Below are 25,640 nucleotides of genomic sequence, written 5' to 3'. Positions count from 1 at the left end.
TAGGCAGATTTCTTGGTGTGTTCATCCTCAAAAACTATGCAAAATAAAATATGACCCAGACCATAATACATGTACACTATGTAACTTTCTAGCAGTTAAAAAATAAAACTGCATACTATGGTTAATTACGAGAACTAAAAAAAAAGAGAGAGAGATTGTCGTAATGCTTTAAAAACCATCCTGCATTTTGAACAAAAAAAAACAAAACAAAAAAACATAGTGTTCCTTTGAATGTGAGTACACTTTGATGCACATTGCTTATGAAATGATCAGAATAATAGATTTCTATGTTTTAAAAAGAAACATGATTTGATGTAACACATCTGGGTCCTGAATCAAACCAGTATTAAACCACTGGTCTAAAACATTCTGTACCATCTTTTTAAGAAATCCACTAAAGGGTAACAATGATTTTGAGTCAAAAACTTATTCAGTACTTCCATAATTGCAGTCCTTTTAATGAAGCTATTTCATGCCATTTTTTCATTGAGATGACCGACAGAAAATAGCTAAATTCAAATGTGAGCAGTGGAAGCATGCATATTGTATTAGACTGAGAACAGCACATGTGTTTCAGTACTGAAATATGCTGAAGTGTGTGTTCGCCATGTTCATGTGCTGTATTTACAGCAGAACACACACCAGACAGGTCGAGGTGAGAGTGTGGCCATGTCCGCCTCCACAAGTCAAGAAACTTTTATGTAACTCTGATTTCTAAAATCAAACACTAGAGAGTGAAACAATATCTGACTCTCTTGCAGAGAAGGAACAGAATGAGTCAAATATAGAAAGAGGCAGGTGAAGTGTGCAGCTGAGAGACTGTGTGGGTTTGTTCGGTGAATATAGGAGGAAAAAGAACAGACTCACCTTCACGCATAGACTTATATAAACATTACATATCCACAGCGCTTCTTTCAATGTAAGTTTGAGAGATTTGTTAGTTTGTCACACTTCTGCTTTATCAGTTTCAATAATTGTCATAAGCCAAAAGAAACTGTACGTTCACACCGCCGCCGACTTGAGCTGCAAAGAAGCTCTGGCCGCCCTGTCAAGGACGCTTGTCAAAAAGTACGGGGAAGCTTGTTGACGCTTTGGCCGCTCTGACGTTGCTGGGAGAAGAGAAGTGTCACAACATGAAATGTCACATGAGATTTGTGTTTTTGCATTCCACTTCACTGCTTTTCTATTTAATTATGTAAACACGCGCTAGACTGTGTGCTCAAGCTTCGTGTCTTTTGCAGCGTCTCGCGCATGTAACAGCGTTTTAAAAAACGCGTCATTCAAGTTAAAATTAGTTCAACTAAGAACAAAAATTTAAACTATCCCAGCTATTTTATCCCATGCCTCGTTCTTTAGTAACTGGTCCCTAGAAGCAAACAACGTCATATCATAAATGATAGGAAACCCAGCAACGGCGATTATTAGCCTCTCCTCCATTTTCTCGGAACTAATGTTTTGGTAGGAACGAAAGTTTACATCGTATGTTTCTCTGGAATCAGCCAGCGCGGGGGACATCTATATTTCGATTGGTTGCTGGCGTTTTGTCACTGCTTGCCGCTGAACCGCGTCACAGCTCATTACCATGAAGTTGAGCTACTTTCAACTTTCTAATTGACGCTCAAAACCATAGACTGTAAAAAAAGATGGACGACGCCCCTTCGTTCTCTTCCATTGGCGAGAAGTGAAGCCGCCATTGTCCCGATATGGCGCTGACATCTTGGGACTTGAGTCTGTGCAGTTGCGATTTCGGGACCAGACATGCGCAGTAGTGAGCAGGAAGTAAAGCCGCGAAATCAACGTCCCGCTCTGGTCCCGCCCTCACTCTCGCTGAATCAAGCGTAAGCACGCGCCTCTGCTGCAGAACAATCCATTATGTCGGTGTGAAATAATTAATTATAGAAATTTAGATATTAAATTTAAAGCTCCAATCTCCTCAGTCCTCCAAAGATCCCGAAAAAAAGCCCGTTGTTGCTTCAGTGACTACTTTGCTCAGAGAACCTGTCAATCACAGCTGTCAATCATGACGCCACAGCGCTGTTTTTATAGCATCAAATAACTAACTAAAAACAAACTTATTTTAAAAACAAACACTTGAAATTACAACAGCGTGATTAAAACTACAGTAAATGACAGAAACTATCTTTGGAAAAAAGATATGTGAAGTGTAATTTAATTGTTTAGTTGGTCTCACTTCTCATTGAATAACATGGGGAGGCGGGGTTTATGAGCTATACTAGGACCGGTCACCGGGGGGCGATCGAGATGCTTTGGCTTCACTTTTCAGGGCTTGTGCGGCACGCTTGCTCAAAAAGCTCAAAACGCCCAAAACGCGACGCCAATGGATTTGACGCTCCTTGCAGCTGAGAGAAGCCAGCTTCCACTGAAAATTAATGACTTCTGGTAGCTTTGGAAGCTCAAGTCGGTGGGGGTGTGAACGAACAGTAGGAAATGATCTTTGGGTGAAGATGATAGTTGGCGTTGGTGGAGGTAGTTGTCTGGGAATATTTTTGTATAAGCAAAATTGAGAGCATCCGCCCAGCAAGCCGTCTCATGTAAAGGTCAGCTTGCTGCCAACTGGCGATCTCCCATAATGCCACCAGTGCAGAACACGGGTGGTGCTACAGCAATGTTGAGGCAGCGAGCGCGCAGAGACAGATCCTGCCAAACCGCATTAGGGAAAGCAGGAGTACACCGACATCTTCACAAAATTCTCCATGACACTGCAGAGCAGGTCAGACGAGATATGTGTTATTAAAACAAACACCATTAAATATAAGCTCTTTAGTCATTTCTCTAGAGAAAATGTGATTTATTCCCATTGGATTGAAAGGTTCAGTAGTCTTTTATAACCCCTGGAAAGGCTTTGGGCAGGACTGCAGACACCAGTGATTCTAATGCGGGTGTATTTCAGCAGTGGCGTTTAACGCAGGAGTGACTACTAGCCACTTTGGCGGGTTGAATTTTATATACGTATAATATATGCATTTTTCAGTCTTTTAAAAAGGCATCTGAAACAAACTAAGTGCAATGTAGTGTAGTCAAAAATATAGATTTTTTTTATACATATCATAATATGTACTGTGAAATATCGGAAATGCTTCCAATACTAATTTCCACAGAATAGATCAACAATACCAGCTTCTCTCTCTCTCTCTCTCTCTCTCTCTCTCTCTCTCTCTCTCTCTCTCTCTCTCCGACAGCGAGTGACACACAATCCCGCCTCTCCTCACTCACTCCTTTCATTTGCTCTGGATGAATATTGTTGCTGTTACAGAGCTTGAATTTCGGCGTGAGATTGCACGTATTGTGCATAGTTTTACTCATTCCCACATATTTTGTGCTCACACCCAAAGTGCTGCACACAAAGCCGCCTCTCAGTACTAAATTGAGTTCGTTTTCGCTGCTGTATTAATGTAAACACAGTCAGTTATGTTTAAAGTGAATTTAAACAGTTGAGAAAGAAAAAACATGTTTAACATGCAGTATAATGGATCCATGTGTCAGGTCTTAAAGTGACAGTAGCCTAACATATCTGCTGCCAAATTATGAGATAATATTAAAAATATCTATATGGCTGTTTTTCACTATGGTATAGATGTCAAAATTGTGACCAGTGACAATGCTGAGTGTCTAGTAACTTTGGAAAACCACTCACCACAGTTGCTGGAGCACAAAAAAAAGTTAATGTCAAGCACTGGGTTCCAACTTGCAAACCGCGTCCAAGTTCTTGTAGAATTGCTCTGAATTTTCTTGAACCGCGTGACCACTGTACCACCTGAGATTCATTTAGGCATTGATAGTTACCATAGAAAAGCTTAATTATGAACATCAGTAGAATGTTACGTGTTGTCATCTCATAATTACAGTAATTACGACATGCTGAGAACACAGCATTAGTTCAATGATTCTGTGTTTCCTGAGACAGTGATGACTAGCTAGATCTTTTTTCTAATGATGCACAGTGATTAAACAGCAACTTATGTCGCTGTACAGGAAACAATCCTCAATATGCCAGTGCGAGTGTATTATTGCTCCTGTTTAGATATGTGGGATGTACTGGAGCAATAGGTCTGTTTGAGCACAAAACTGATATTGGCAATTCCCTAATGTACTGCAATCAAGGCTAATGAGGAGGGCGGAAATGAGAGCTAAGAAGTTATTGAATTCCCATATTTCTTTCAGCCCTTCTCTTTTACTTTTTCTTCTTTTCCCAGGTTATTTGTTACTTGTTGCCATCTGCGCATTGATTGAATCAGAGAGATTCTGCCAGCTGGATGTAGTTGTAAAGTAAACTCAAGGTCTGCCTCTAATGTACACACACACAAAGAAGCCTTTGGTTGAGGAGGAATCCACCCCCGCCTCAAAACGTCACTTTTCAGAGGCTCAGAAACCTTTATTTCTGTGAAGACCTCAGAATTTCATCACTGTAAAAGTTTAGTTATTCTGCAGCTTTTGTGATCAGGTCCCTCAGGCGGAGGTTAAACAGACAGGCTTGAATTGCAGTTCAACAATCTGTTGTTGTAGTTTAGAGAGGGAAGACTTTGATCCGTTTGCAGGTTTCTTGCGGTTTGTACTAGAACAGTGATTTCATGAGGCAGTGCCAGTCTTGCCTTATTTGGCAGCATCAGCTTGAAATGTTTTTGGGAATTGGGAGTAAATCCAGCAGAGAGTGCGATTTTCACAAGTTCAAGGCAGTGGCGTAGCGTCTGGCCATGCAGGGCAATAGAACGAGGGAATGTATTACTAATTCGTGGCCACAATAAATGTATATTTTTTGTATGCATGTCATGTGCAGTAATTTCTAATTTCTCTGTAATTTCTTGTGTGCATGTGTTTTTTTAGCACCCCGCAGCTGCCGTGGAACTTCCGCGTCATTTTTTTATTGGCGCTGCACTACGAGCAAACGCTGCATAGTCATGGCCTAATGGTAACAGAGTTGGACTGGTGACCCAAAGGTTGCTGGTTCGATTCCAGTACCGGCAGGAATACGACTGAGGTGTCCTTGAGCAAGGCACCTAACCCCCAATCGCTCCCCGGGCGTCACTCAAGGCTGCCCGCTGCTCCGGGTGTGTATATCCACGTTTGCAGTGTGTGTGTGTTCACTACTCACTACTCTGCTCCTAATGTGTGTGCACTTACTTGGATGGGTTAAATGCAGAGGTCAAATTCCAAGTATGGGTTACCAAACTTGGCCATCACATGTCACTTTCTTTCCTTTCTTTCATAGCGCCAAATTAAAAAAAGAAAACAGTGTGTGAGAGGTTATTGTTGATGCTTCCGCGGAGCGCTCTTTTTTTTTTAACTGAAGCTAATAAAAAAAATATTGCGGAGCACCATGTCACAGAATCTTTTTCATTGAGAATGCACGAAGCCGTGAATTAAACAGCAAGGACATCGTTGATGAATTTGCCGAAAGAAAGGCCTGGAGAATCCAACTAAAACTAGTGAGTAGGTTTGTGCTTTTAGATTATGGGCCGCTGTGTCACGATCGTTTGTATGCATGCAGTAGTTTATTATTGACACTGACTGAGCCTTGGTTATGTTAGACTTTTTTGTTGTTCCATTCTGGTTGTGAAAAGTTGTTGGGTAGTGTCTTTTTTTTATGGTACTGTTTGGTTTGGTTTTTTTTTTTTATGCTACAGTGAACATCTATAAATGTCTCTTCGATGTACTTGGAGGGCGGGGTTAGCAGGGTTTGCATATGGGCCCGGCACTGACTTGCTACGCCACTGGTTCAAAGGGGTTATCTGGTGATTTTGATTTGATGTTCAGTAAAGTCATCACAGTTGTGAGTCTAGTTTGAATGGAATGTGGAGTTGATTAAGTGGGTGTTATAAATATGAAAATGAATGCATCTAATACTAAAATTTTGTTAGTTAGTTTTAAATAGTTATATAAACACTAACATTATATAATGCTTGACGGATAAAAAGTTAATATACTGTATATTCACATAGCTGGAAATAATGAGATAATGTACTAATTAATTTATTAAACATTACATAATGATTATATTATGTTTGATAATGATTTACTAATGATTATTTTAATCATTGTGAACCATCTGTCGAAATACTTTTTTTAGATTTTTCAAGAAGTGCTTGATCATATGAATTGAAAGTTTAATGACATTTGTAAGCATTTTAATTTGCATTAAATAATCGATTTTTCTCTGCGTGAGAGCGTCTAAAAAGTGACAAAATTTCATCTCTCACAGTTAACTCGTGAGAGTTGGCAGACCTGCAGATTCAGCTTGTAAATGTCTTCGGCGGGTGTGCTTCTGCTGCCGCGGTCTTGCTCATTTGCCATGTTGTTTGTGCATCTCTATCATGGCAAGCGCTGAGCCCGGTCGGAACTACGGGAGCACAGACGAGAGCGTCGGCGGTTGTTAAAGAGAAAACCGATTTTCATTTAAAAAAAATCGGCGTAAACTACACATTCGAGTTAATCGATAAAATCGATTTATCGCCCAGCCCTACTCTGAACTTCACTTTAGTTCACACTCACCTCATTTCTCAAGGCTCAATTTAAAGCAGAGTCCGAAATTAATTTGATGCCAGCAAAATGCCAGCAAAATAATTAAAAAATGCCTCTCAAATTTAAGATGAGGGGACAAAATAATGCAAATGTACAATAAACTAAATCTACTACGGCTGTCTCAAAATGAAATGTGAAAATTAATAAAAAGTGTTGATTGTAGGATTGCATTCAGATCTGCTCACGTTATGTCAGGTGTGTTTTTTGCAGCATTGAACATTATAATCATTCACACACGTTTCTGTTGAGCTTATGAATGCAATGGCCAATCAGAAGCATTAAGGGACCGTTTACACGTTAAACTAAAAACAGAAAACTTTAAATGTGTTTTGACCTTTCATTTACATGAGAACAGCATTCTTGGGGACTGAAAACCCAAACTTTGCAAACAGTTTTTGAAAAAAACGACTCATGTACGTTTTTTTTACGTGTTCTTTACAAAGTGACAGCACAAACTATGGCCTGACAGCAGAACACAGCGTTTTTAATCGTTTTCATAGATCACTGTGAACGGAGGTCATTTTGACAACGCTGTCATCTGTGAAAAACTCAAATATGATAATATAATTCAAGCATGAACACAACAATTTAACATCCCATACAAAAATGTAATATATGGCCATATATGTACTTACATTTTGAATAGCATGACATATATCTATACATATATTTGACTTATCTGAGAACACAATATATAACTGCAACATAAATGAACATTTATGTGTCCAAACATGTTAAGAAAATATTTGAGTTCATCCATATATGATACCATATATCTGCATATATTACAGTATAGTATTGGTTTCTCGCATATATGGACAACATTAAGTATGAATATGTGACATACATATATATGGGAAAATATATGGCACCTACATGAAAACGGCCATTTTTGCTATATTTTGAAATATATGTTTCATATGTCCATGTGTTTTATATATATGAATTTTGCATATATTCTCATATAGGAAGCAGACATGCATTATATGTAATTTACATATATTGACATATATTTATGTTACATTTCTTTATGGGATAATAATTTATCCCATAAAGTTCAAGTTCAATTCAAGATGGCGCCTTGCATGGCGGACACCGCCGTCGGTGTATGAATGAGTGAGTGAATGGGTGAATGTGAGGCAATATGTAAAGCGCTTTGGTGCCCATTGGGTCTGTGAAAGCGCTATATAAATGCAGTCCATTTACCATTTTTAATTAGGTAATTATAAAAACTGCCTTTACAAAGGTAAACATGCATATTGCGTCTGAATGGAAACGTTAATTTCTGACCCTGGTTTGGAGGACCTTTCAAGAAAGTCTTCTTAAAATTGATCAAAGTGATTCTACACAGAGACTATTAACATTTTAAAGCTGACACATCCGGAGTGCTGGAGCAAAATACTAATGCACCTGGAGAGGAAGAGTAAAAGAGAGAGGAAGAAGGATGATCTACTGAACTAGCCTGTTCAATTATAAATGCTGTGTGTTGGTATTAAGCTCAAGGATGTGAAAATGAACTGCAAGGTTTTCTATTCAAATGTTCATGCACTCTGATAAATATGTGCAAAATGTGTTTACATGCATCTGCCTGTCAGTCTCTACTTGTGAAATGAGTTTGTTTGTGTGTGAAGGACTCTCATTGCTCAAAGCGCTACCAGTCCTACCCATAAGTGACATGCTTGCTTCACTCATCATATGTGGGAGTTCATTTACTCCCTTGTGGTCACAGTTTGGCTCTTGCCATCAGCACAGGGCCTGTATGTCACTGACCCGCTGGCCTTCTGTCCTTCTTAAAATAACCTTGCCTCTTATCTGCACATGGAAACTCAGCTGAAGATAAACACAGTGTAGAAACGAAGGCCACATATGTAACATATGTAAATGAAATTACTGAGAATAAAAGTTATGATTAAGAAAACCTAGATGGAAGTGACTGTAGGGTGGTTTTGTTCTCGATAAGTGGAAGTAATAATTCTTATCCAATGAGAAATCACTTTTACTTTCAGTTTAGACTTCTGTAGAGCCCAAATAATTTTTTAAAATTAAGATTAAAGGTATTAAAGTAGGGATGCACAATATATCAGCCACCATATCGGTATCGGCAGATATATATATACGTTCATTTTTAATGCTATTGTTATCGGCCCAATGAGACAATTTGGCTGATATATTAAAGCTGATAAATAATGGATTATTTCCTCCAGCTGAGACACTTCAGATTCACTCTGATGGTTTTTAACTGCTTGAAATATGATTGAAATCAGTTCAAAATATAAAATACAGTAATGTGGTGTCATATAGGCAACATAGAATTATAATGTGAACATTATAATTATGTGATTGGGACATGGCTTTTAATGGTAAGATGTTTTTTTGTAATCAGGCTCTCAAAAATCATATAAAAATTTGGATTTAGATTTATCGGCCAATATAGCGATTATCGGCTTTCGATTAAAATGTTCATATCGGTGCATCCCTATATTAAAGGAATAAATTAAGATTTTAGAGATTAACCCACATGATGAAAATTATTTCAAATAGTCAATATTATACTAGCGAATGGGGCTGTTAGCCTCCAGATTTTAAAATGTAAAAAATCATAATAAAACAAACAAACACCATAAAGTACATTAAAAGTGATCGATTAGTCCATAAGTCATCTAATAGCTTTGTGTAAGGAGTCAAGTCAGATAATGAGAGAAAGCAATGTCAGTTCATGAAAGATTCATTCTCCATCTTTTCAATGAATCGGTTGATCCAGTTCACAAAAGTGTTCTGAAAGATTTATTCATGAATCAGACTGATCCAGTCCTCAACTTCAGTGGTTCGCTGGACGGCAATATTAACAGTGAATAACGTCTTAAATCTCACCAAAAGCTAATGCTGTCAGAATATAGCAAACAAGTCATTTGGACTACAGTCATGATCATTTTATGCTGCTTCTTCATACTTTCTGTAATTGTGTTAAAAAGAGGAACAGTTCAAGTTATTTCCTTTAGTGTTCGATGGAAGTAAGTCACATGGGTGTTTTGGGAGTCCAAATGCCATACATTACTAATTTGCTTTTTTAAATCCTCCTATTGGGACATCTAGAAATAGAAAGGTTGTTGCTGATGGCACAGCGTTTTGTAGAAGAGTGCGATTAAATATAGGACATCTTCACTAGACCCCACTGCAACATCCCTCATTAAAACTCATGTAACCGCCTCAGAGGCGGAGATCATCTCCCGATATCCTGGTTCTCCATGAGCATTGTGCCGTAGATGTAGGGTCTTCTCAACTGTACACAGCAGCATTACATCTGAGTCAGACAGCAGCTGCTATTTATACGCTCCGTTGGCTGAGCTTGTAACTTCTGTTGTGCTGGCCTGGAGTTTCTCTGAGTCTGCAGCTGCTAGAAGAAGGTAAATCTTCTCCGCTGTATAGGTTTCCACTGCTGGAGCCAAAAACACCAGATCCATAATTAGACACCATAATTAGCCTGATCACACTTAAGGAAATATTGTGCCTTTATCAAATGTCACACTTTTTAATACATTTGGGGTTGAGTAAATATTTCGGTGGTGAGGTGATCTAATCTTAGCCTGGTCTCACCAGACTCACGTACATTTCATTTGTACATAGAGTCTGGCACCGCTCCATTGACAAGCGTTAACTTCCTTGCAGGCGGGTACTCTATTGAAGTCTAATGCTGCGTCCCAATTCGCTTACTTATACTACGCCTTAAAAGTATGTACTCTTTTTGTTAAGAAAAAGTAAATACTTTTGAGTGTGTAGCTAAAGAGAAGGCAAGCTTTGGGACATACTATCACGTCATCTTTAATGGACAGCTCTGTGGCGTGCTGCGTGCATCCTTTCACGGTAAACTGCCCTGTCAATCATCTCATCACAGTTAAAATCCTCCATTCAATCTAATTTGATTTCCTACTGTTTCGGGGAGCACGTTCATCTGCCAGTCGTGGATCTTTCATGCGGATACTCTCGTGTTTGCAATATAATGATGCATGGCTAAACGTATCTTTACAAAAGTTCACAATGTTGCAGATGCAATATAATGTGGACAACATTGAATACATTCATTTTCGTCAGGTTAGATACTGATAATTAATCACTCAAACCTCTTTATCTAAACCTCTCTACATAACCGCGGGACTCGTGCGTCCTCCATGCATGTAGTTTTTTAACACTTTTCACTCGTGTTTGTAGTTCTAACCGAATTCTCGTCCAACGCGCGAAGGGTTGTGGGCAATATCAGCCGTTAGAGTGTGCATCGATCTACACTTCGGATTCTGACCGGAAATAGTAGACCATCCGGGTATCTTTGAAACACTCATTTAAACATACTACGATTTGGGACGTACTAATTCTATTTTCGAATAGTATTTAGGACGGATAGTATGCGAATTGGGACGCAGCATAAGTCTAAAACTATTGGATCTGCCCAGAGTCACTCTGGATCTGCCATAACCAATCGCTAACGTCTGGTCGTGACGTATGCCTAGCGTTCGCTTTAGCCAACTCATTCACCACTAACGGAGCGAGCTGGAAAATCAAACTTTTCCCGAACCCCGTGGGGAGGAGGGCCACAACATCATGGCCACCAACAAAACTAAGCAAAGATTGTTCTTGCTCCGGCTTTAACTTCTTGATATTCGGCAGCGTTGCCACAACGGACCGAAAGGCTTCGCTGGCATCTTTCTCCACTGCCATTACTGAACTACAACTCAAAATAACGCACGACATCAACGTCATCGTTCTCAGCCACTCCCTCTGTTCGCTGATTGGCCCGGTAAAAAAATGATCGGAGAAAACCGAAGTCTACAGCAGAATCCCAGACCTAGTACTGAAGGAAAATGAAATTTGAGCGGAAGTACGTAAGAGGGCGGAGCCAGGCTAATCTAATCTAGTGTTAAATGTAAAAGTAGATGCAGTTTTGTAGTCTGTATGTAACGGAGGCCAGCTATTAAAGATCTGTGTGTGTAAACCTCACTCTCCTGATCCCGAGGCGCACTAGCAACTAACGCTAGAAGCTGTTGTCTTTAGCGTCCTTTTTAATCAGCCCACCTCATATGACGGAAACGCCATTTTGAACCGGAGCGGTGCGAGTAGAACCGGAGGGGTTACAGGAAGATCATTACAGGAACTGAGAAAGTTACTAAGATTTAGGGGTGTAACGACACCCTCATGTCACGATTCGATACAATACGATATTATTGCGATACTCCAAGACGTTGTAAAAGGTTAACAAAAAATGTACTGTTGATTAAAATGCTAAATTTGGTAATGGGGGTGTAAATGAATAGGCTTGGACTTGGTGCTGGAAACCCAATGCACAGGACAATAGAGACACCAGAATCAAAATATTCATGATTCTGAAGCTGAAAATACAGAATTGTTTTAGGCGAATATGCTTGCACTTTCACTGACTATATTTAAAATAATGTAGGCCACTTTGTACTGGTAACATCAGACATTTGGCATTATCAGGACCCACAAATATCCCCCCATTGCTTATTATACATTATATTCAACATTATACTGTATATAGCAGTTTAATGTAGTACTGACACTAAAATTCGGATTTTTTTTCTAACACACAGCCATTTTTATTTTGGGTGAACTATACACAATACATATTGTCACTATTCACGATATTGTTGCATTTTTGTATGGCAATATATTGTGACACCCCTACTATGCATGTGACCGTTATCCATCCATCCATCCATCCATCCATCCATCCATCGTCCGAACCTCTTTATCTTTATCAGGGTCATTTACTTTTATCACCTGGGAAACTGAGAGGAGAAAATCTAAGTATATATACGAGCAAACACTAGCGTTCACTTGTGAACTCTGAAACCAGGTATTTTATTTGTTAATAAAATATGTATGATTTTCACAAGCTCCGTTGTATTGCTACAGTCTTTCATTAATAGTTGACAGTGGGCAAAGCATCACCAATATGCTTATTACATAAATATTTTGTGATTTTTTGTGATTTTAAGCAATTATTTAATTAATCTACATTTTTGGTGACAAGTCCTATTAGGTCATTTGTAACAATAAATATTTTTAAATTAAAAACAAAAAGATTAAAATATTGTTTATTAAATACAGTATTTTTTTAACTTAAATCTTTTTTAACTTGAAATTGTAAGCATGTATTACGTGTGAAATTGACACATCATTTCTATTAATGTCAAAATCGGCTTTTGTTTGAGCTCAATATGACACAACTGTGTGGTTACAGCATTATTTCGTTCACATTTGGCAACCCATAATTTGTACGGGTTCAGATGAAAATCTTAATGGTTGAAAAAGAATAGGCTGCTTAATTGCATATTCAGTAGAGCCTCGAGGAGGACAATTCTGGCAATACAGAAAACACAAATGAGCAGGTTTTCTCTGGTCCCCTGGAGGACCTTTTAGCTCTTAAAAGGATAATCAAACGGTCATTAAATGAGAATTAAGTGCCTTAGCGACAAATATCACAATTCATCCTCAACATTTTTTTTTTCCTTTTCCTTCACAGGCACTTGGGTGACATTTGGAGGGCAGATTTCAGATGAAGTAAGTGAGACTTGTTCTGTTTTCTTTACTGACTTTTACCTGAAGCTATGAAAGTATCCCAATCAGAGCGAGGTGAAAATAACAGCGAGTGTGACAAGAACAGCCTGCAGATGGCAAATACACACATGATGCAAAAGAACCTGACATTTCCTTCTAGAAATTGTGTAAAACATACAAGCACACAGACAAGGATGTCATGGAAGGGACATTCGCGTCAACCTATAGGGCAAGTGAGGATGATCATTTGTTTCTGAGGGCATTTAAGTTTATATAAAACATCCTTCTGTGTCTATGGAAGGGTTAAAATGTCCTCAGTCTCTGCGGTCAAACAGCCTCTTCCTTTCTGTGCTGGTTGTCAAGAGATAGAGCATGAAATGTTGGAATCTGTCCTAATCATGCGCACACGCACACACACACACACACACACACACACACACACACACACACACACACACACACACACACACACACACACACACACACACACACACACACACACACACACACACACACACACACACACACACACACACACACACACACAGTTTTGGCCAGCGGAATGACTCAGCGTCCCATCAGCTGAGTGGATCTGACTGGACCTCCAGCGTACAGTGACAGGGCAGTTTGTCGTAAGGGATTTACTTTCTCTGAGGCATTGTGGTGTCAGAGGGCAACGTCTGAATCAGGACTTTGTGTGAGTAACAGTCTCAGAGTGTATGGAAGTAGTAGGAGGAGGATTAAAAGAAGTGTTAAGAGGCTTCTTTTAAATAAACTAGAGTTGACGTTGTGTGAAATGTAAGACTACAGAGTGTGAAGTTGCTCTTCTCTCACTTCCTCTTGTACTAGCTTAATTTGATTACCTCAAACTGAAAATATGACATGCCACTGATAATCCAAACATTACGTTGTTTTGGGAGGAGATTGAATAGGTGAAATATGGCTTGAATGTCTAGAAAGCAATTCTTAGCATTTAGGTGGTATTTCAACTTATTGAATTTAGTATTTTTAATTTTTAATTTTTTTAATTTGCATATATTAATACATTTTATTGGTTCTCGGAGACAGACACGCTGCTGTAAGCATGTAAGATTTGTACCCATAATATACACTCACCTAAAGGATTATTAGGAACACCTGTTCAATTTCTCATTAATGCAATTATCTAATCAACCAATTAAATGGCAGTTGCTTCGATGCATTTAGGGGTGTGGTCCTGGTCAAGACAATCTCCTGAACTCCAAACTGAATGTCAGAATGGGAAAGAAAGGTGATTTAAGCAATTTTGAGCGTGGCATGGTTGTTGGTGCCAGATGGGCCGGTCTGAGTATTTCACAATCTGCTCAGTTACTGGGATTTTCACGCACAACCATTTCTAGGGTTTACAAAGAATGGTGTGAAAGGGGAAAAACATCCAGTATGCGGCAGTCCTGTGGGCGAAAATGCCTTGTTGATGCTAGAGGTCAGAGGAGAATGGGACGACTGATTCAAGCTGATAGAAGGGCTACTTTGACTGAAATAACCACTCGTTACAACCGAGGTATGCAAAGCATTTGTGAAGCCACAACATCCACAACCTTGAGGCGGATGGGCTACAACAGCAGAAGACCTTACCGGGTACCACTCATCTCCACTACAAATAGGAAAAAGAGGCTACAATTTGCAAGAGCTCACCAAAATTGGACAGTTCAAGACTGGAAAAATGTTGCCTGGTCTGATTTTTGTTGAGACATTCAGATGGTAGAGTCAGAATTTGGCGTAAACAGAATGAGAACATGGATCCATCATGCCTTGTTACCACTGTGCAGGCTGGTGGTGGTGGTGTAGTCATGTGGGGGATGTTTTCTTGGCACACTTTAGGCCCCTTAGTGCCAATTGGGCAACGTTTAAATGCCACGGCCTAGCTGAGCATTGTTTCTGACCATGTCCATCCCTTTATGGCCACCATGTACCCATCCTCTGATGGCTACTTCCAGCAGGATAATGCACCATGTCACAAAGCTCGAATCATTTCAAATTGGTTTCATGAACATGACAATGAGTTCACTGTACTAAAATGGCCCCCACAGTCACCAGATCTCAACCCAATAGAGCATCTTTGGGATGTGGTGGAACGGGAGCTTCGTGCCCTGGATGTGCATCCCACAAATCTCCATCAACTGCAAGATGCTATCCTATCAATATGGGCCAACATTTCTAAAGAATGCTTTCAGCACCTTGTTGAATCAATGACACATAGAATTAAGGCAGTTCTGAAGGCGAAAGGGGGTCAAACACAGTATTAGTATGGTGTTCCTAATAATCCTTCAGGTGAGTGTATAGACATGCATTAATCCCGTATCAGATCTAGGCAGGTGGAGCTGGGGAGGTGGAGGGGTTCAGAGGAACTGCAGGACTAGTTTACAGCAAACAATCAAACAGACTATTTAAATGTTGAGCAAGCAATCTCATTGGCTGCAGGATCAGAAGAGGCCAATCAGATTGTGCCATGTAGTAATGATGTCAATGTTTGTAGATTTCATTAAGAACCTATCAGCCAGCGCCCAGTTTCCTAACTGACTTGGATATTACTATATTTCAGATACATTTTAATTTTTTTCCCTTTTTTTCATATACCAAAAGCATTATTTTCGACAGAACTAGTTCACATAGTTTATGAAGTCATAAGTGTACAGACTTACAAAGAGCTAAGAATATCACAACCCTTAAAAAACAGCAATCCAAATCCATTTACAGTAGCGCTCTCAGATGTTATATGAGTATGTGCACTGATGATTGAGGTGAATATCTCTCCTCTCTTCTGTGCTTAATTTAAAAATGCTTTAATTCCCTTAACCAATGGTCTGCTTTTGTCTCATTTTTATGTTGATTTATTTATGTGATTTAGGCCTGAGGGAGAGCATGAGAGACTCAAATAAGCCCATACTTATGCGCATATATTCGCACAAACTCAATCACCTACAAACACAGTCACCCTGCAGATCCACTGCACAACAAAACACACTGATCGAAATGTTATTGATGACCGAGTGAAAGAGATCGACATGCAGCTACTGTGAGACTTCCCGAAAACACCCAAGAACTTTCTAAATCATCTACAGGATTTCTTTAATTGCTTAAAACTAAACACTGTCACACCTGAACGACTCTGACTGCTCGTGGCTTAAATGTCCAAGTGACACACAAGTTTTTATAAAAGGCCATGTCAATCTCTGTTTAATATTCTTATATGTGGAATGATAGGCCTGGTCCTGATTTAATTTGTAATAGCACTAAACATTTTCTGTTCATAGGTGAATATGGACTGGAAAACATTAATAGTACTTTTTTTTATAAAGTATGATGATCATTTTGCAAGGGAAAATAAAAATATTTCTAAAAAACATATTTTACATGTACAAATACCCATTTAAACTGTGAGAAAAATAGGATATATTGCAGTAATTTTATATATATATATATATATATATATATATATATATATATATATATATATATATATATATATAATTCTGTCTGTATATAATGAAAGAGAAATTTCTTTTCAGTTTTATAAATATATATAAAAATTTAAGTTTTTAAAAAGATGTTTTATTGCATTAAACTTTTAACATTTTATTTATACTACACTTTTTAAAACAAAATAATTTAAAGTAAAATACAAAAATATAAATAATATTTTATTAATTATGTAATATTTTGTTTTATATATACTATATATATATATATATATATGGACCCACTAGCATCACCATTGCCTCACTGATTTAGAAGATTTACGATTTCGAGAAATTTGGAGAGAAAATAAATGGCAATACAATTATTGTACACTTACTGTGATGCTCAGAAGGGCATGACCCCTCTATCTCTAATTGTGTGTGTGTGTGTGTGCGCGCGCGCGCTCGCGCGTGCGTGTGTGTGCGCGTGTACGTGTGTGTTCTCTTTCTCTCTCTGTACGTGTGTGTGTGTCTGTCGTGTACGTGTGTCTGTCTCTTTGTGTATGTGTGTGTGTGTGTGTGTGTCTGTGTGTCGTGTACGTGTGTCTGTCTCTTTGTGTATGTATGTGTGTGTGTGTGTGTGTGTGGTTGTGCGTGTGTGTGTGTGTTCTCTTTCTCTCTCTGTACGTGTGTGTGTGTCTGTGTGTCTGTCGTGCACGTGTGTCTGTCTCTTTGTGTATGTGTGTGTGTGTGTGTCTGTCTGTCTCTTTGTGTACGTGTGTGTGTGTCTGTCTTTTTGTGTACATGTGTGTGTGTGTGTGTGTCTGTCTCTTTGTATACGTTTGTGTCTCTACATCTTTGTGTACGTGTGTGTGTGTGTGTGTGTCTGTCTCTTTGTATACGTGTGTGTGTGTCTTCTAGGTGGCGGAGCAGCTGATGACTATAGCGTATGAGAGTGGGGTGAACCTCTTTGACACCGCAGAGGTGTATGCTGCTGGAAAGTTAGTATGACTCAGCATCGACAAGATTACCCATAATCCACTTTACTCCATGAGTCATTATTAACATCTCTGTCTTTCACAGAGCTGAAGTCATACTGGGAAACATCATCAAAAAGAAGGGCTGGAGGTACGTTTGAGTTGTATGTCAAGCACATCTGTAGCTCTAATACACGATAAAGGAGGGACAAACGAAACCGCAAGTGGAACTGGAGCTTTGTAGTTGTTGTGTAGGGTTACGTCTCATTACGCACACACACTTTTGATGGAGACTTTGATCTGTAGGATGCTGCTCAGTTTCACTTAATCGATGCCAGCACACGAGAGCATCTAGGTGAGGGTTGTGTTTGAAAAATGACTGATTTGTCACTTTAAGTGAGATTCATTATTCATTATTCGCTACGAGATTCATGACACTTTCCATCCTACACACCTGGACTGATAATGTCTGTAAATGTTTGATGGATGTACATTAAAGATGAAGTGACCCCACAGATCCACATTAGCTGTTTAGAGAGGGAAAGTTTTTTACAGATGAAAAGATGAAAACAGGGTATGTACATTCTGCTTACTACATAGTGTACTGCAAATACACACTAAACACTGCCTAATAACTGTATGCAGTTTGTTCCCTACGATTAGAGGGGGTGTGCAATTATTTCAATAGTTTGGGGTCATCATTTTAAAAAAAAAATAATTTTATACTTTCAGAAAGGACATTTAATTGATCAAAAGTGACAGTAAAAACATTTTTAAATGCTTAAAAAATACGTATCCCATTAAAATATATTTAAATAGAAAACTGTTTTTTCTTAATTGCAATAATATATCACTATATATTACTGTTTGCTTTTAAATAAATGCAGCCTTTATGAGTATAAGAGACTTATTTCAAAAACATTAAAAAAATCTTACTGACCCCAGACTTTTGCGCTGTAGTGTACATGAAAATCCAGTTACCATCTCAGAAATTAAAAAAGTTATTTTGGGTTTTTAATACAGTTTTGCATTACAGTGTCTTACTACTTGACAGATTATAATGTTATTCCCAAGGTCTCTCTCTCTCTCTCTCTCTCTCTCTCTCTCTCTCTCTCTCTCTCTCTCTCTCTCTCTCTCTCTCTCTCTCTCTCTCTGATACATATCTCATCAGACTGATCTGTAGTGTTCAGGTTTACTCTGTCCCACAACTAATGTAATCTGGCCCCTTTTATAAGCTTCAGAATGCATAATGCTGATAGATGTCCTCGTCCCGCCGCAGTGAACTCACATGCACATTCAGCAGTGTCTGGATATTCATCAACATATCTGGACTGATCTTGTCTGTAAATGTTTAATGGATGTACATTAAAGATGAAATGACCCCTGGGATCAGAGACCGTATGCTGTTGAGTTTCCCTCTCTTCTGTCGTTCATTACTTTACTTTCCTATGCTATCTATCAGTTCATTCTTTATCTCTCTCTTTCTCCTCCTCTCTCCCATATTCTGATTCCTGCCCCATTCCCCACTTTCCTCCCTTTTCTTTCATTATCTTTCCTTTTTTCTCACTCCTTCCATAGAGATGATGGTGTGAAGTTCACATGTTTTTACACCAGCTGTTTGTTTGCTACACAGTGACAATAGGGTGTGAAATGCGAAGTCATTGAATTCACAGCCTCAACTTTCTTCTTTAAACTGTATCTTAATTATTTTGTAAGGCTACAATTTAGAGGCAGCTCTCAGTTGTGAATGTAGGACACAGCGAGAGTTCACACCAGTGGAATCTCATTTACACCATTTACATTGCAGAAACCTGCAGATTATTGCCAAAACAGCAACAGTTCACACACGTATCATCACTGTTCAGTGACATCTCTCTCTCTCTCTCTCTCTCTCTCTCTCTCTCTCTCTCTCTCTCTCTCTCTCTCTCTCTCTCTCTCTCTCTCTCTCTCTCTCTCTCTCTCTCTCTCTCTGCAGTTTTAACAGTGTGCCTCCTGTTTGATTAAGCAATGTGACCAGTATTTTGATAAATAAATGCAGCCTTTGTGAGTATGAGACTTCTTTCAAAAACATAAAAAAATCTTACTGACCCCAGACTTTTGAACTGTAGTGTACATGAAAATACAGTTACCATCTCAGAAATAAAACAAGTTAATACAGTTTTGCATTTCAGTGTCTTACTACTTGACAGATTATAATGTTATTCCCAAGGTCTCTCTCTCTCTCTCTCTCTCTCTCTCTCTCTCTCTCTCTCTCTCTCTCTCTCTCTCTCTCTCTCTCTCTCTCTCTCAACAGTCTGCTTCCTGTTTAAGTCATGTGACCAATGAACGAGCGAATAGCTGGCCAACATAGATAGAAGCCGTTTAATTTCAGTCAGACTAAAACCATAGTTTGTCTAAACTAAACCGTTTATTCTGACTGAAATCACACCAGTCTGGTTTTTGCAAACAGATCTAGATGGTAATGCAGTTAAAGCATGGCTTCCTCCATGGCAATCAGACTCCATTGTGCATTTCCTCGTGAATCTTTGCAACATTTGCATAATAAATGTCTTATATACACTGCCGTTCAAACGTTTGGGGTCTGTAAGATTGTTTAATATTTTTGTCTCTTTTGGCTGCATTTATTTGATCAAAAATACAGTTAAATTGTTACCATTTAAAATAAGTGTTTTCTATGTGAATACACGTATAGTAAACTGAAAATGTATTCCTGTGATGGTAAAATTTTCAGCATCATTACTTCAGTTTTCAGTGTCACATGATCCTTCAGAAATCATTCTAAGATGCTGGTGCTCAGGACACATTTCTCATTGTTATCAACAGCTACGTTTACATGCACCCAAATAATCAGATTGAAAAGGCTTTGTGTAAAAGGCCTACATTACCTGAAAAGGGGTAATGTAGGCCTGAAATAATTCAGTCGATAGGGGGAAAAAAGCATGTAAATGCTTGAATCAAATCTTCAAAAATACTTTTTTGTTATAAAAATAGCGTTGTTATAAAAAGATCTCTGTTTACATAGCCTACAATTGAAATATTACTGTAACGGTAATCACCTTGAGAGCCACCAGAGGGCACTCCACATCAGACTATTGTCATTCCCTCACAAACTACATTTCCCATAATTCACTGCCCGGAGTCTTAATCACTGATCACATTCACCTGTGTCTCATTATCTTGTTCAGCTCACCTCATATAAACCTGGTTTATGAGCTTTTACTGTTTTTGACTACAATTGTGGATTATTACCCTTTCAATAAAACTGCGTTTGGATCCTTAACCTTCGTGTCTCGGAGCAGTTCGTAACAATTACAAACTTCCATGACTGAATATTTAATAAATTTTTCATAATTTTCTTTTTAAAAAGCTCTTATGACATAATGCAGCTTTCTTTTTAGGAATGTCATACAAGGCAAAAACGGTAAATAATTAAATACAGTAGTTCCGGTGATTTTATCAATGAAGGGCACAACATATCTGTTCAATAAAATACATTATTCACCTGTTGAGTAATAAAAACAGCATCTCTGTGTCACTTTTGCAACATTTCAAATCCCTTAGTTTTCGCCATCGCTATCCGATGTTGTTTCTTGTTTTCTCTTCTGTTCTGTGTTTGTTTAAAACTGGTTTGTTTACTGATGGTTTTTCTGATTAATAAAATTTTCCCCTTGAGTGAAAGTCATTTTGGAACATTTATGTGCATATTTTAACTCACTTTTCCCTCTCTCCTTCCTCTTTTCCTCAAGGCGATCCAGTCTGGTTATTACCACTAAGCTCTACTGGGGTGGAAAGTGAGTAAACTGTCATTGTGCTTGTACAGTATGTCACATCCTGTCATGAGAACGTTTATTTCATAACTCGTGCTGTTGCACATTTTAAAGGGCAGCACTTTAACGCCGACATCCGTAGATTACCATTTTTCATAAATGCATTTATAGACCTCAGTTCAGGGCAAGTGCTGACCCGGTGTTTTCTCAATGAGGAAGTGTTCTGGGAGTCAGTGAGCAGAAGTGCAGCTGCGGAGCTCGATAAGACTAAAGAAAAGGCCTGTCCCATTTCTCCACAAATCCTCTCTCATGAATAATAATTAGAATTTAAATATGCCAGGGTTTTATTTGAAGTTGAAAAGTGAACATTTGCAAAAGTCCCAGTTTGGAAGAGGAGGAGATGTCAGTCTATACACTACCGTTCAAAAGTTTGGGGTCAATTTTTTTTAAAACAAATTAATACTTTTCTTCAGAAAGGACGCATTCAATTGATCAAAAGTGACAGTAAAGACATTTATAATAATGCAAAATATTTATTTTTTAATTAAATGCTTTTCTCTTGAACTTTCAAAGAATCATGAAAAAAAAGAATCACGGTTTGCACAAAAATATGAGGCAGCACAACTGTTTTCAACTGTGATGATGATAATCATAAATGTTTCTTGAGCATCAAATCATCATATTAGAATGATTTTTGAAGGATCATGTGACACTGAAGACTGGAGTAATGATGCTGAAAATTCAGCTTTGATCACAGGAATAAATTACACTTTACTATATACTGTATTCACATGGAAAATTTTGGAATAAAATTTCACAATATTACTGGGTTTGTTTTGTATTTTTAATCAAATAAATGCAGCCTTGGTGAGCAGAAGAGACTTCTTTTAAAAACATTAAAAATCTTTCTGACCCCAAACTTTTGAACAGCAGTGCATGTTAGACTGAACTGAACTCGGTCTGAAACTCGGCTTAGTGATGTACGTCTGTCTTTGCGTGTCTCCTCTCCTTTTTTTTCCACAGAGCCGAGACCGAACGAGGCCTTTCTAGGAAACACATTATTGAAGGTGAAGTACACTTTCTCTTCCTGAAATCCTCTCTGTGTGATCACAGCTTGTGTGTGTGTGATGTGTGTGGCATTGATTGAGTGGTTTTAGTGTTAGTGTCGCTCTGCAGGCAGAACAACAGACAGCAGGACTAAAGAGGACGGAGCCAGACACACACGAGAGGGACTTGCCAAACGGCATCAGTCACTGAACACACTTCGAATAGAGCCGAGAATGAATGCCCAATCGCTCATGCATCTGACTTATTCTTGACTGAATTTCATCTGACACAAACAGGCACCTTGAATTTTAGTTGCATTTCATCATGCCGTGACAGCACTGACGCGGTTTAACCAGTTTAATTTGTGGGTGAGCTATTCTATTAATATAACAGCATTAACTACTGCCCTGAAAAACGAGTTATGTTGTAATTCATACAGTAGGTTTAGAGTAACCTTTGGTGTGAAAGTAGGAAATAATACACACCCTGGCCTAGATATTCAGGGTTACATGATGGATGAATTATTGGTTGTGTGTGCTGTTCTGCACTGGCCCTTATTTTTCTTCCATGCCAGCAAGTTTGGAGCCAGACACCTATTTTATAAACATAGAGTTCAGGATACACACTCCTGTAACCCAGCTGCACCTCACTGCATTTGGAGCTTGTCTGTGAAGTTGTGAACACACCAGCCGTACAGTATATTACATTTACATCATTGCATTTGGTTCAGTCATACACACACACACACACACACACACACACACACACACACACACACACACACACACGCACACACGCACGCATTTCAGTTGACATAATGATTTTTATATGCAAACTGTATATTCTATCCCCTTGCACTAAACTTACCCATTACAGAAAACTTTCTGCATTTTACATTTTCAAAAAAAGTTTTCTTCATAGGGACCAAAACATGTCCCCACAAGGACAAGGATTTCGGATATTTCCATCTTTGTGGGGACATTTTGACCCCGTAACGTAGGGTTTACACACACACACAAACACACACACACACACACACACACACATAGGCTGAGATAAATTTTTGGCACATACACATTTTGACACACAATCTGTTTCTCGGGACACACAGATATTGTGAAATATTGTGTAAATACACAGATTTTGTGTATGTGGTCCTGTGAAATGAAGTGACATCACTTTCCCACGATTGTCAATTTATGTCTAGATTAAGTTATTTAAAAACTGCACTTAAAATACAATGCATACAACAACTTGAATACTCTTCTCCTGTGATGAGCGAGTTTCAATTGTGATATAAAAGATGCTAAAAAATTACATTGAATAAAAAAAAAATAATAATGTTAATGATTAAGATGGAATGGAAATGGCCAAACACAATTGTGCTTTCAAATTGAGCCGGATAGATTTTTGATCCGATGAAAAGACTTGCGCATAAACTACGATGGAAAAACATTAACAGAATAAATCCCTTTGATGCACAACAAACTCAACTGTGGATTTGATTGGATAACTGGACTAACCAAGTGACCAATCGCATCACAGCATCTCAATTGTTGGTTTGATCATTCTAAAGAAACAAGAAACTCCTGCACACTATCAATACTTGCAAATGAGTTTCAAAATTTTATTAGCAACAAGTTCCTTGTTTTTTTAGATTTTCGACTTATCTATTCTTTCTTTTTTCTTACGCCTGCAGGTGTGCGATGGTAATGCTAATTGGTTTGATCATTCTGAAATGCCTGAGACAAAGTCTTTCATCAGAATGATTTGGTTTAATTCCCTCTAGAAGCGTCTCACATGATGCGTTCACAAACACCAGCGTACGAACGCAAGATAACATGACAGCATTTCATAAGTCGTTTACGACGTAGGAAAAAAGAGACACAGCGGCTTCCCCAATTGCAGCAACTTCCATTTTTATTATAGATATTCACGGTAATTTCCCAGGAAGTGACGATTTTTATTCTCATGAACCTATGGGATGGAAACGCTACTTTATTTGTAAATTTTTTATGCGATATTGCAACTTTGCACGCAAGTTAAATTCACAAATTTGGATGGAAACATAGCTCTCATTGTGCTACTTTCCACTATATTATTGATCAATCGCACATCTCTCGCTGTGTCTCAAACTGCATCATTTCCCAGCTGTAAAGCTTCATCTGACCTCAGGATGCTGACCCTGTCAGAGTGAGCCTGTAGAGATAGGCACAGGAGGGAATCCAGTCCCAATCAATCCGGCCGATTTAAAGACCGAGACACAATGAGTGAATGAGCCCTGGGGCCCTTACAGAAAGAGCTTGATTACTGCAGACTCACACAGCTCAGCTCGTCTGCGGAGCCTGATCAAGTTATGAAGGCTTGAAATTCTTCATGTTAGAAGAGTCGTCAGCAAACTGATCTGTCATAGCATACACCTTTTCAATTAGCACAAACCTGTCTCCCATGCACAGCTAATCAAGCTATATTGTTAGGTAAACACTACCAGACTTTTTGAAAAGGAAGACAAACAAATGTTCAAACACACTCACAATAACGTCTCCTCTTTCAGGTCTCAAGGGCTCTTTGCAGAGAATGCAGCTGGAATATGTAGATGTGGTCTTCGCTAACCGGCCCGATAGCAACACACCGATGGAGGGTGAGTTTGGCCAAATATACACTAAATATACACTAACATTATACACTAATGTACACAAGTTTGTGGTAAGTAAGTATAGCAATGGTGGGTCCGAAAGCCTTGGGAGCGGAGCGAGTAAGATTGAAAAAACGTCACATTTGCTTGTACGCATTTATTTGATTAAAAAATGCAGCAAAAACAGTAATATTCTGAAATATTATTACAATTTAAAATAACTTTTTTTTTAGTTTGACTATATTTAAAAATGTAATCTATTCCTGGAATGGCACATAGAAATTTTCAGCATTCTTCAGTTTCACAACATGCCTTAAAAAAAACGTCTGATTATTAATAGTGTTGAAACATTTTTTACACATTTTTCCCAAAATTCTTTGATGAATAGAATGTTTAAAAGCCTTTAATTGAAATCCAAATCTACTGTATATGTCACTTTGGATCCAATTAATGTATCCTTTCTTATTAAAATTATTCACTTGCTTACCCCAACTTTTGGACGGCAGTTTACGGCATCATTACATTAATTGACTTGTTCGGGGTACATCCTTGAAGACTTTTGGTAGGTTTGGTAATTTAAAAAAATGTACCTTATACCTTCACCAAAGCACTTTGTGATACTCTCTAGAAAAGTGCTGTGAAGTTTGCAATGACAATACTCCATCAAAAG

At 38.5% G+C, this 25,640-nt stretch overlaps 1 protein-coding gene across 4 annotated transcripts in view; it reads left to right on the top strand.

Annotated features, from left to right (window-relative positions):
* kcnab1a (potassium voltage-gated channel subfamily A regulatory beta subunit 1a) overlaps window positions 1–25,640 on the top strand; it is a 112,277-nt gene that overhangs the window by 77,959 nt on the left and 8,678 nt on the right. For all 4 annotated transcript variants that reach the window (XM_077194625.1, XM_077194622.1, XM_077194623.1 and 1 more), the window contains 6 exons: window positions 13,073–13,110; window positions 17,466–17,545; window positions 17,628–17,672; window positions 21,268–21,312; window positions 22,312–22,355; window positions 24,890–24,976. In XM_077194625.1, the coding sequence (XP_077050740.1) occupies window positions 13,073–13,110; window positions 17,466–17,545; window positions 17,628–17,672; window positions 21,268–21,312; window positions 22,312–22,355; window positions 24,890–24,976 (339 nt within the window). The remainder of the gene's footprint in view (window positions 1–13,072; window positions 13,111–17,465; window positions 17,546–17,627; window positions 17,673–21,267; window positions 21,313–22,311; window positions 22,356–24,889; window positions 24,977–25,640) is intronic.

The sequence above is a fragment of the Siphateles boraxobius genome, unplaced genomic scaffold (assembly GCF_051911475.1).
Source record: "Siphateles boraxobius isolate OS27281-9 unplaced genomic scaffold, OSU_SipBor_1 32, whole genome shotgun sequence".
Taxonomy (NCBI): domain Eukaryota; kingdom Metazoa; phylum Chordata; class Actinopteri; order Cypriniformes; family Leuciscidae; genus Siphateles; species Siphateles boraxobius.
This window is presented reverse-complemented; position numbering and strand designations above follow the sequence as displayed.